This window comes from Palaemon carinicauda, chromosome 42 (assembly GCF_036898095.1).
Source record: "Palaemon carinicauda isolate YSFRI2023 chromosome 42, ASM3689809v2, whole genome shotgun sequence".
Classification (NCBI taxonomy): domain Eukaryota; kingdom Metazoa; phylum Arthropoda; class Malacostraca; order Decapoda; family Palaemonidae; genus Palaemon; species Palaemon carinicauda.
Genome location: NC_090766.1, coordinates 57,685,107 through 57,698,274, shown reverse-complemented (window position 1 = coordinate 57,698,274; position 13,168 = coordinate 57,685,107). Strand labels below are relative to the sequence as shown.

At 41.8% G+C, this 13,168-nt stretch overlaps 1 protein-coding gene across 1 annotated transcript in view; it reads right to left on the bottom strand.

The window, feature by feature from the left end:
- Nucleotides 1-628: 628 nt before the first annotated feature.
- LOC137633192 (solute carrier family 2, facilitated glucose transporter member 5-like) overlaps nt 629-13,168 on the bottom strand; it is an 82,923-nt gene continuing 70,383 nt past the window's right edge. The window contains exons 9-11 of the mRNA XM_068365347.1: nt 11,358-11,548; nt 1,823-1,994; nt 629-1,682 (exon numbers count right to left, since the gene is read on the bottom strand). Of these exons, the coding sequence (XP_068221448.1) occupies nt 1,586-1,682; nt 1,823-1,994; nt 11,358-11,548 (460 nt within the window). The 3' untranslated portion in view covers nt 629-1,585. The remainder of the gene's footprint in view (nt 1,683-1,822; nt 1,995-11,357; nt 11,549-13,168) is intronic.

Below are 13,168 nucleotides of genomic sequence, written 5' to 3'. Positions count from 1 at the left end.
TGACATTACTTTTTTTTAGAATGATTTATTGTTAATTTGTTCTCTTCAGTTATTTATTTCCTTATTTCCTTTCCTCACTGGGCTATTTTTCCCTATTGGAGCCCCTGGGCTTATAGCATCTTGCTTTTCCAATTAGGGTTGTAGCTTGGATAGTAATAATAATAATAATAATAATAATAATAATAATATTCTTGCGAGCTAAGGACGGGTGGTTTGTGGGAACCTATAGGGCTACCTGCTGAGTCATCATCAGTCATATCCTGGTCCTCCTCCTTGGTCCTAGCTTGGATGGAGAGGGGGCTTGGGTGCTGATCATATACATATGGTCAGTCTCTAGGGCATTGTCACTGCCCCTTGCCTCTGCCGTTCATGAGTGACCTTTAACTATTTAATGATTCTGATTAAAGTATGATTGGTTAATTTGGGATTAAGCCAGGACTTGCTCTGGCATGGCCCGTTTCCATCGGTCTGCTTGTTATTAAAGTAAGGGTAATTACATACAGGGTTTATTCAAGGTTTTATAAGTTATAATGAGGATTTGGTCAGGTTAGGGGTGTCCAAGGCCTCAAGCGGCCCCCCCCCCATCAGAACAACACACACACTATATTAGGTTAAGTTAGAATATCTGTCTTTCACTAGTTTTAATGTTTGATATCAATACATTGTAAGTTAACATTGCTTACAATATTCAGCCTTGTATATTTGGTTGATATTTTAGGAGATGAGGGTGATATTTATTTGATGATCATTTTAAAATATGTTTTAGTATAAATTTATCTTTTTTTAATTTATAGATATTAACATAAGTCTTATCATTGTTTTTCAAATTACATTATACTGTACTGTACTGTATTTTTTTATGGAGTTGTGGCACTAAGTGTACAAGCTGTGACCCTACAACAATCCTATCTAATTTCATATCATGGTACTCTGAAGAAAAAGTAAAGGGCTTAGTACTTCAGTGATCAATTGCGTTAAGGAATTGTATTCTATTGAAAAAACTTTTTTTTCATACAAAAGTTTATTTTATATAACAAAATACATTCTTTCCATACTTTCACTCACAGACATTTTTATCCATACATAAATACCAGGTATTGTACATATATTATGTAGTTTAGACATTTAACCTTTGGATTGCAATTACTGTAGCAGCTCAGGCCTTCTTAATTCATTAAATTTTAGTTTGAAATTTTTTATGAAATAAATTTTTTGATTTTTACAAAACCAGTATGTCGGCAAATTGGGCTATAGTGTTTCAAGTACTGTAGAATGTAACAGCATTTATTTTTTTGTGATTGTGTGTGCCCCCATAGGTTACAATTTATCATCCAATGGCTAATTTTGAATGTTGTGTCATTCATAGAGTGAAATACAGTTAGAAAGGTAAACTTTATACATTTTTGGATATGATGTACATAACCTGTGCTGTGTCAATGTTATATTATGTACTGTATAAAAGAGGAATATATGGTGTTTGGTAATTTCACTTAAGCTTCTATTTATGATATATAATATACTGTAAAGTATATTCGATTACAAAACTTGAGGTTCACGGAAGATCAAGATATATTACAAGCTTTGATTAGACGTCTGTTTGTGTATCAGAACTCGAGTCTTCCAGTGAAGTAGGAGTATTAGATGTTGTTAAATCGTCTTTCCCAAGCGTTTCAGGTAAATACCTAGAAATATAAGGAAAAAATATTAAGGATTTTTTTACATGTGAAAAATATTGGTTTTCAGAGTTGTTTAAGAATATAGAAATAAAAGCCAAACAAAAATTAAAAAAGCAGGAGTATAGTACTGTATTTGATTTACATACTTATATGTGAATATCCAGAGTAAAGTGCTTGAAACCATGAAGCAAATAAATGAATATTCTCCAATCAGGTCTTGTACGAGTGGGAATGTTAGACCCACAATTAGATTACTGATCCAGTTGCTTGTGCTACCAATAGAAATTCCGATGGATCTAGGCCCCACGGAGAACAATTCTGGAAAGGAAAATGGAGAAAATGGAAGAATAAACAACTGCTTTTGTTAATCCATAAGGGTAAATTTTAAAGCATTACTGATGTGGCTGTGAAACAGTTTTGGGTGGGCATTTTATCACAGCAATTTTCTATAATTTTTTTCTTTCAGTATTTTTGTCTCATTTCGTAGTAAGATCTGGAATCTGGATACCTTTCAGGTTAATTGTCTCGGTAGATGTGAAATGATTTTGAATGTCAGTTTGACATATTGTATAACTGAAGCAAATAAAGAAACCGATTAAAGAAACAAAATGCTTGCATAAGGGTTCAAAGTTTTTTTTTTATTAATAAAAAATAGTAATTGAAATTGAGTAAACTTGGCTTATGAACATTTTGGCATGGGAATACCTCTTCTATTTCTGCCATATTTACTGGTTTGCAATATTTATTTTAGGTATCAAATGACGGAGCTGGAATATTTAAAACACCTGTTTAGAAACTAGCGTGTGACAAGTACTGTATTCACCAGTATTGTGCTCTACAGCATCAGATACTAAAATTACTGTAAAAGTATACATCTAGAATATCAGAATTTGTTTGTTCCTACACAGTATACAAACCTTACATTCTTTACATAGGAGATGAAATCAGCAAAAGCTGACATACAGCTTAAAAACTTTTAACGAGGTGTAAACAACCATTATGGTTGTTACCAGTGGGAGTGGGGAGAAGCACCCGCCCCTCCTGCTCATTCATACTTTCTTCACTTTGATCTTAGCCGTGGCCGAAGACAGACTTCTCCTCCCACACTCCCAGCTGGCTGGCAAAATTTGACTGATTTTTTTTCTTTTTAGATTGCTGTGTGTGTGTACTTGAGGGTGAACGATAAACTAGTTTGACCAATACTTTCATGTCCCGGGAGGACACAGAACTTTACCGTATCTGCCCTTTGTGCATAGGACAATCCTGCACGGAGGCTTCCCCTTGCCCAGAGTGTAGATAGTGGCCATCTTGCCAGTGAGAGTGGTATGGCAAGAGGAGGAAGTATTCTATTAATATGAAAGCTAAGCTATAACCCTAGTTTGAAAAGGAGGATGCTATAAACCCAAGGACTCCAACAGTGAAAAATAGCCTAGTGAGGAAAGGAAACAAGGAAGTAAATAAATTACAAGAGAAGTAATAAACAATCAAAATAGAATATTTTAAGAACAGTAACAACATTGAATTAGATCTTTTATATATAAACTATAAAAACTTAATAAAAGAAAAAACAGTAAGTGAAATAAGATAGAACAGCATTCCCAAGTGCACCCTCAAGCAAAAGAATTCTATCCCATGACAGTGGAAAGCCATAGTATTGAAGCTATGTTACTACCCAAGACTACAGAACAATGGTTTTATTTTGGAGTGTCCTCATAGAAGAGCTGCTTACCTCGAGGAAAGTAGCCAGTGAACAATACTATTGCAGTAGTTAACCCCTGAAGCTTAGTAGAATTGTTTGGTAATCTCAGTTTTGTCAGGTGTATGAGGACAATGAAGAATGTGGAAAGAATAGGCAGACTATTCGTTATATGTGTAGGCAAAAACAAAATGAGCCGTAACCAGAGAGAGGTTTCCAATGTAGTACTGTCTGGCCAGTCAAAGGAACCAATAAATCTCTAGTGGTAGTATCTCAATGGGTGGCTGGTGCCCTGGCCAACCTACTACCTTAAGAGGGATTCTTTGCCTTTGGGGTGTTCCTTGAGATCTAAGAAGTCTCAACTTCTTTCCTTTTCCCCTGGTACCTTCTCTGACTCTGCTCAATCGGTCTCCTCCGGGAAACGGCTGAGTAAGTGTGATGGCCGTTTGACTCTGTCAACCTTCGGGTTAGGATGCTTCTTTATCCTCCCCTAGTGAGGTGGAAGAAGTTACCTTCCAAGGGGAAACCTTATCTCAAGACACTTGCTTTGTGTCTTCTGTGGCCGTTCTTAGGACTTTCATGTCCATCCTGCAAGGACCAGCTGTTGGCGGTGTTGGCCTGGGGTGCACAACAGGAGAGGCTTTCTGCTCCTGGCGGGGTTGACTTCAACACTTCCCCTTCTAGAGCCGAGAGGAGGGAGTCCCTCCTGCGCGGTCTCATGCCCTCCAAACGTTCTTGCTCCGCAGACCCTTGTTTACCTAAGGATCTGCAAGGTGGTTCTCACTATAGTTCCTCCCTTGCATGCTTTCCCTCTGGGGTTAGATTGCATGCTGAGCTCACTCGGCGCAAGGTAGACTTTGGTCTTTCTCCTCCTCATGAGCTTACTCAGCATGAAGTAAGCTCTGGTCTTCCTCCTCCTCCTGAGCTTGCTCAGCGTGAGGTAGACTTTGGTCTTTCTCCTGCATCTGATCTCGCTCATCATGATGTAGACTTTGGTTTAACACCTCCTCCTGAACTCACTCAGCGTGATGTAGACTTTGGTCTTCCTCCTCCTCCTGAGCTCACTCAGCATGAAGTAGATTTTGGTCTTCCTCCTCCTTCTGATCTCGCCAGCCCTTTGAGATTTTTTGGCGGACTCCTTTTAACAAGGTATAAACAACAAGCTTATAATTACCTGGCTTGCACAGAGGTAGCCATCCACCCTGCAGCTCACTGTAACCTCAACTGGATTTCAACTGTCAAGAGAGTAAACGTGTCTCTCTCTGCTGGAAATTTGGCAGGTTTTGCTTTTGTTTACTTCGGAAAATTCTAATAATTTTTTCTTTTTCTTCCAGCTGTGTGTTTGTGCATGTGACTACTAATCATGTGGACATGTCCCGTAGTGTTGCCAGTGGCTCTGAACTTATTCATCAAGTAGTCCAGGTTTAAAATGGAAACAGCAGCCACTATTATGAAATCTGTCAAACCAGGAGATATCTGCGAGTGGTAGTAGATGACAGGATATAGCCATTCAAGGTCCTCTGCTTCAGCCTTTTAACAGCTCCCCAGGTCTTCACGAGGATCTTCGAACTGGTATCAGCCTACTGATATATTTGGACAACTGTCTCATCCTCACAGAATCTCTGCGAGGTCATTCTGGCTTACTAAGAGAAGATTATCCAGTTTTATCAGGATCTGGGGTTTCTGATAAACCTGGAAAAGTCTTCTCTATCCCCTTTTCAGTGCCTAGTCTACCTGGGTATGGAAATCAACACTATCCAAGGGAAAGTGTTCCCTTTGGAAGACAGGATTCGTCGTTTTCAGCAAGCAGTTTTCCCCTTCCTTTAGTGCTCTCTCCGTCCAGCTCTCCAGTGGCAGAGGCTACTGGGTCATGTGTCATCTTTAGAACAGCTGGTGCCCAGAAGAAAATTCCACTTGAGAAACATGTAATGAGACCTGAAGTCTTCCTGGGCTCAACATTGAGACACCCCACAGTCCAAGATCCTTATGGGAGAGAACTCTAAGGAAGACCTTTGATGGTGGTTAGGCCGCGGAAGCCTCAGGAAAGGTTTACCGATCGCTTCATCCCCCCCAGAGTTCAAGCTGTCCACAGACACCTCGAATGCGGGGTGGGTGCTTGTCTGGACTGTCGTCTAGCATTGGGGACCTGGTATGTAACAGATCAATTAGACCATATAAATCTTCTGGAAACGAAAGCATCGTGGTTGGGCCTGTAACAATTTCGTCTCCTGCTTCAATGACACTCAGTAGTGCTGAGTAGTTTTCTGCATCTGCAAACAAGGAGAACGACATTTCTCATGTGTCATCTAACGGCCGAGATCCTGGAGTTGGGCATGCCCACTCAATCTCTTTATCAGCTTGCTTCATTCCTGGAAGGAAGAACATTGTGGAGACCAGTTAAGCAGGAGGGTTCAGATCATAGGTGGAGAATGACCTTTGAGTCTTCAAATAGTGATGGATATAATGACTTTGTGTTGTTCTCCAACCATATACCTATTCGCGACCTCGCAGAATACTTAACTTCCAGTGCACTGTTCTCCAATACCAGATCCAGCAGCGGCATTCGAGGATGCAGTCCACTACCCCTGGGCCAGCCTTGATGCCTACACTTTTCCGCCATTCTGCCTGTTAAGAAAGATAATCAACAGAAGGGAAACCTTGAACCTAGTGATGAAACTGATAGCTCCCTTTTGGCTGCACCTAGAATGGTATGGGGATCTACTGCATCTCCTGGTGGAGATACAAAGAGAATTCTCACGTCTTCTGTGACAGCCCGATGTCAGGATTTTCCACAGTGCCGCAAAATTAAATTTCTTCACGCCTGGAGATATCCAGCATCTCCTCTCTCAGAAAGTTTTTTTTTTTTAGAGAGACTTCACAACAGATGTTTGGGTTTCTCCAAAAATCCTTGACTGCAATCTACCAGGTAAAGTGGGTTGTCTTCTGTGGTTGGTGTAGTTCAAGGGGTCTCTCTCCACTCGACGCCTCAATACTGTACCTATGATTGCGTATTTTTTGTTCTATCTCCATAGGGAGAAACTCTTTTCTATTTTTACAGTAAAAGGTTATCTCTCAGCCTTAAGCCAAGTCTTTAGACTTAATGGATTAGTCATTTCTTGCTAGGAGGAAATTTATATGTTGATACGGAGCTTTGGGCAGACCTGTTCTCTAGTCAAAGTTAGTCCTCCATACGGGGACGTTGTAAAGGTTTTTAGATCATTAAAGGGAGCATCTTATGAACCTCTGAAATGAGCAGCTGACAAGGACCTCACTTTGATGAGAGTATTTCTTCTCTCTTTGGTGTCAGCCAAACGATTAAGTGAACTATGTGGACTGACTTTTGACATCACCCATACAAGGGGTTAGAGGGAAGTCTTTCTAAGCTCTGTCCCGGAGTTTGTGGCAAAGACACAAAACCTGGTGTCATTGTATTCTAGATTCTTGTCGTTTACTTTTTCTAGTCTTTGGCCAGTAACCGAAGATCTTGATCAACTTATACTGTGTTTTGTTAGGGCTTTGAGGTGCTATTTAAAGCATACCAGGCGTTCCGGGCCTCGCCTGCACAACTTCTTCATAAGCACAGGGAGGATCAGGAAAAGGGTCACTAAGGATATCATTATTACTTGCTAAGCTACAACCCGAGTTGGAAAAGCAGGATGCTATAAGCCCAGGGGCTCCAATAGGAAAACTAGCCCAGTGAGGAAAGGAAACGGAAAAATAAAATATTTTAAGAACAATGACAACATTGAAATAAATATTTACTATATAAACTATAACTTCATAAAAACAAGAGGAAGAGAAGTAAAATAGAATAGCGTTTCCAAGAGTACCCTCAAGCAAGAGAACTCTAACCCAATACAGTGGAAGACCATGGTACAGAGGCTATGGCACTACTCAAGACTAGAGAACAATGGTTTGATTTTGGAGTGTCCTTCTCCTAGAAGAACTTCTTACCATAGCTAAAGAGTCTCTTCTACCCTTAACAAGAGGAAAGTGGCCACTGAACAGTTACAGTGCAGTAACCCCTTGGATGAAGAAGAATTGTTTGGTAATCTTAGTGTTGTCAGATGAATGAGGACAGAGGGGAATATGTAAAGAATAAGCCAGACTACTCAGTGTGTGTAGGCAATGGGCAAGTGAACCGTAACCAGAGAGAAGGATCCAATGTAGTACTATCTGGCCTGTCAAAAAATCCAATAACTCTCTAGGAGTAGTATTTTTGGCTCAGGCAAGTCATTTCCCGAGAAGCAGAGCCTTCGTCATCTTCAGTATCTCGAGTGAAAGTTCATGACACCAGAGGTCTTTCAACCTTATTAGCCTTCAAGAAGAACTTCTCTGTGATGCAGATTCTAAAGGAAAAAATAAGCCACCTTTACAGCCCATTACTTACGGGAGGTGACTCACACAGGACCATGGACGTACAGTATTTACACTACAGTATGTCCTGCTATTGCTGCTTAGCACGTGATATAGACTCCTCGGTTCTTTATCAGAACCAGTATTTGTGGACCAAGGGCTAAGGTTACATGTAAGCCTCGGGTGAATGTGAAGAGTGACTGACCACCTTTTCCTTTCAACCTTTCTTCTCTCTTGGGGCTCAGCTTCAAAACCTTGCCAACTGGAATTGTGGAATTAATCTAGAGATAGGCAAGCTCATTTTGCTTTCAGCTTGAGATCTTTTTCCCACATTCCTTATGAGGGGGATGTGTTGTTACTAAGCAAACCTTTTACTTCGCCACAGCCTTCCACAACATTTTTGTTCATCGCTTTAGTTACAGCTCAGAGAAGTCCAGCTCATATAGGGTCGTTTGCACGGGACGTGGTGTTCATGGGTGTTCTGCACTCATAACTCACAAGGTGTAAGGATCAGGCATTTAAGCACCAGTGCAAAGTCCTATATGGCCTGATTAAGTTTTAGCTAGTGGGAATGGGGATTTATTCCCTCGTAAGGATAAGTCTCCTTTAGTAGAGAGCAAATGGTTTATATGCGTAAAGGAACAAATGCCTGCCATCACCAACCCCTAACGTTAGTCCCAGTTGCAATTGAATTGAGGTTACAGTGAGTTGTGGGGTATGCGGTTGCCTCCCTTATACTGGCCGGGTATTACTTGCTGGTTGCTTACACCTCATTAAATGTGTTAATTGCCGTATTTCAGCCTTTGCTGTTCATGATAAAGAACTTGGGTTTGTATATTTAGGAAAAATACAAATTATTTTTAGGATTTGTCATTTTGTTCATAGTGAAAGTGCCCTTTATGGATTGAAGAATCTTTGTAGTGCATGAATTCTGAAAAATAATATTTCCGTTATTAATACCAACCCTTTCACTCTTCATTAGGGAATATAATTTTGGCAAAATTGGAACACTAGCCATAAGACTTTTAGTGAGGTACAGTGAACCCTCGCTACTTCGCGGTTCGACCATCGCGGATTCACCACTTCGCGGATTTTTTCCATAACCCATACAGTATATATACAGTAATATATATATATATATATATATATGTATGCATGTATTTATGTATATATGTAGGTATGTATATGTGTATACATATAAATATATATATATATATATATATACACACACACACACATATATATATATATATATATATATATATATATATATATATATATATATATATATATCTAAAATAGGAAGATGTGATGTAGTTCTAAGGGAAAAGTATGGGAAATATGTCTGGGTAATAAGCAAAGCTCTACCTCCAGTTTGTTTCTTCATTATGATCAGAGATAAATGTAAACAAAACATTGGTTGCCATTTTTTATCGTGCTTTTTAGCATGTTTAGGAAATGCATGATATAAAATCACCTTTAATATTTGTGCCTGTTTTAGTTTAGGGTACTGTAGTACATGCATTAAGTGTTCTGTACATTAAAGGGTAGTTTGTTAACAGTACTACGTACAAGGGAAGGTTTTAAAAGTCTGAATATACATGTTGAATAAATAGGTAAATATGGTGTCACTACTTCGCGGATTTTCACCTATCGCGGCCGCGACTGGAACCTATCTACCGCGATAAACGAGGGTTCACTGTATAACTGCTCCACCGCTAGTTAGCAGGAGGGTAGTGGGTAGTAACGGCTACACTGCTCACACACACATCTGTGTTCTCTCGTCACATTTACTTTTGGCTCGGTTGAGAGTAAATGTTGTCTCTCTATTGCTTAACTTTTTTGACTGGCCATTGACTAATCTGTTTTGCTTTTTCTTTTCTTTCTTTTCCGGTGTATGTTGCTGTTTTAGACCAACTGCAGATTTGTTCCGGGCCTGAAGGGCGCAAATGCGACATCTTTTGATCGAGACCGGCCCTCACTCCCTGTTCCCAGCCTGCAGAGGATACCCTTGTATGCTAGAAGGATAGTTGTGCAGAATGTCAGGAGTGGACATCCTCCCAGTGTGAGAGATTTGGTAGTCGGCGAAAGAAGGAGACCTTCTTGGTCATCCTTGAAGGTGAAGAAACCTTGATTTCCTCCTTATTCTTCTTCTTGTCTTCCCAAAGCTTCTGCTCGATTCGTCTCCCCTGGGGAACGATCAACTGGACAACCATCAGGACTGGAGTACCACGCTGCTTCCCCTAGCAAAGCAGCACTGCCCTCCACCTTAGGGGAGTCTTTCTCTATAGATGATGTACTCCAGCAGTGACCTTCCTTAGGGACTGCTGGTCCCCCATCGAAGAAAGGTCTTCTGGAGCTAGTACAGTTGGGGGCACAAAGGAAGCGTACACCGGCTTCTTCAGTTGTTGACCTCGGTCTCCCTCTCAGAGATTCTGAATTTTTCTCACTGGTGGAATCTCTAGTGTCTCCACCTATGGTAGTCTCTTTGCCTGCACCGTCAACGTCTTCGAGAAGGGCGCTTGCGACTGACCCTGAGCTTGATCTTGCTTCTCGGTGAGGTGATGACAGCGCACTCCCTCTTTCAAGTTAGCTCAGCTGGTGGAGGGGTTGCAAAGTCCGATACATATTCCTACTCCTCTCGGGAGACACCTTTCCAGTTCGCGAGTTCGGTCTTCTCCTGAGTAATCTTCTCCGTGCGTGGCAACGAGAAGGTTATTGAACTCGTCTATGCCTTTCTCTAGCCCCTCGGAGCGTGGTTCATCGGAACGAGAGGACGAAGTCGGCGAGTTTGACATATTCAGCTATTTTCGACCTGCATTCATCTGTCCAGTTTGACTTGCCCAGCTGATTTGTCTCACCCATCCTCTTTGTCGTGTCCTTCCAGATGGACTCTCCACACTCCCCTGGGAGTCCTGACGAGCGGTGCAGCCTTGAAGACAATGCGTGAGCAGACGGTGCGTGATGAGGGAGTTCAAGGTGACAACGACAAGTTTTCGCTATGACCAGCTCGAATACCAGCATTAGAGACTGCCAATAACCTGCAGACTCTTTTGACAGTGAGACAGCACAGTCTTCCAGCTCGTAACTATGTTCCAGGTTATGACAACACTTCAGCGCGCGATCTTGCTTCAACGCCCAACCACACAGCAGCACGCAATAAGTCAGCAGGATGCAGTAACACAGCAGCCTGCAACCACGTAGCCACTCATCAGCTTGCGACCATATTTCAGCTCATGATAATGCTTTAGCGCGTGATCACGCTGCACGGCACGACCCTTGCAAGTCCTGCCTGCAATCAAAAGGAACAAGAGAACACAAATGTGTGTGTTTGTGAGCGGTGTACCCCCCCTCCCCCCGCTAACTATCGGTGGGGTAGTTATACTTCACTAAATGTCTGATGACTAGTCTTCTAGCTTTGCTGAAAGTATATTCCCTAATAAAGAGCTCAAGGTTTGTATCATTAGGAAAAATACTTAAATATTCTTAAATTTGTCATTTTATCTTTGCACATATGATATCTGTTGGTGTTTTAATGTGTAATGTTAATGGGTGCAAAAAAAAAAAAGATTATACTTAGGTCAGTTGCTACAAATACTATTACTGTACTTTTAAAACTTAGACCTTACCTGTGGCAATCATAAATGGGACTGGTCCTATCCCAAGATTGTATGCAAACACAAAAGACAGCATAGCAATAATAGATATGTAGGAAGCTGCTGATACCGATGGGATGAGTGCCAGGGAGGCCATTAGAATGCCTTGAGCAACAACACACAGGGCAGCAGAGTTGAGTAGCAAAGCTCTTCTCCTTGTATATCTGTAAGGTATTGGTATAGTAGATACATGTTTTCCGAGATGCAGTAAAAAAAATGTTTCAAGAAGTGAAAATGAAGACTTCGAAGGTATAACATGCAAAATCTACTTTAGTTTGATCTCTCATATAGAATTGCTTTTCAGTAGCTTAATATGATTTCTAAGTGTTGATCCCAGGTAAATATTGAAATAATTAATTTTGTTTTAGGAGCTATGTTATACTATAGTCAAAAATTGATTATTTAAAATAGTGATTCAATTGTGCTCAGGTGCTAGTAGCCAAGTGAAAATAAATGTCAGAAATACATTTCAAAACCTCTAAATAGAGTTATTCCTACACTAGATACAAACCCTCATTCTTTACTATAGGAGATATTCTAGCTCGAGCTGGAAAATACAGCAGAAAACCTTAACAAGGTCGTTAACGACCGGGCCGGTAGTTATCCACCTGTTAGTGGTTGGGGACTGCCGTTCGGTAGCTACTGAATACCTTCAGTTGAATTCTAGCCGTCGCAGTGGTAACACCGCTGCTCCTGCTTTAGTTTGACTGGCAGACTAGCCTTTCTTTATTGTGTTTTTGATTAACTCTTTCTTTTTCTTTGTTAGATGTGATGTCCTCTATTATGAGGAAGTGTCCCGGGGTTCCCCCGAAATCTTGTGGCACATTCATGTCACCACCGGAGGTGGATCCTCATTCCCTATGCCCTTCGTGCAGATGTCATAGGTGTTCTGAGGGCTCCCCCTGCCAAGTATGTAGAAAATGGTCGCCCTCTCAGTGGGAAAAGTTCGTGAAGAGAAAGAAGAAGAAATCCAAAAAGGATTCGTTACCTCCAGGTTTGCTGTCGAAAGGTAAAGAGTCTCGGGCCTCTTCTTCGGCCTCTCGATCTCTCCCTTCAGACTCTTCCTTGCCTCCATCCTCGGGGGGGGGAAGTCAAGGAAGAGTGGCACCATTGGCTTAACCCCCATTCCCCTTGGTCAGGCGGATCACGTTGCCCCTCCCAGTGGGACAATTTTTTCCGCCACCGGGAATGACTATTACCGCTTCCATTCCAGATCATGTACGTGCGGTATGGCCTACCCTTGGACTACCTGGTTCTCCTTCGGAGGAAGTGTGGAACCAGTTCCTCGCGGGCAGAGTTTTACCTCAGGTCCCTTCTGTTTTAGAACCCACGGGAGTTCCAGACCTCGCCTACCTCCCGTCAACTCGGTCGGCGCCCGCAGAAGTTTCAGCAGATATAGTAACTTCAGCTCCCGCGGCGCCTACTCCGCACCTCGCTTGCGCTTCTACGAAACTACAACGTCGTAAGTGCAAACGTCGCAGTACCTCCCCCTCCTCCTCCTCCTCCTCATCGTCCTCGCACTCCTCGGGGGCTAGGAGGGAGAGAGAGAAGAGGAAAAGGAGAGCTCGCTCTCCTTCGCCCAGACGTTCTCGTCGGAGAGACATGCGACATAGGAAGAGACGTCATCGTTCTCGCTCTTCCTCGCCTTCTATCTCTTCACGAAATGTCTCGCTGAGAGACTATAAGCGCTCTCGTCACAAACATAAGAAGAGCGCTTCCTCGCGTCATCGTTCTGCCTTGCGATCGACTTCCTCTCGCGAGGGATCATTTAGGCGCTTCAAGAA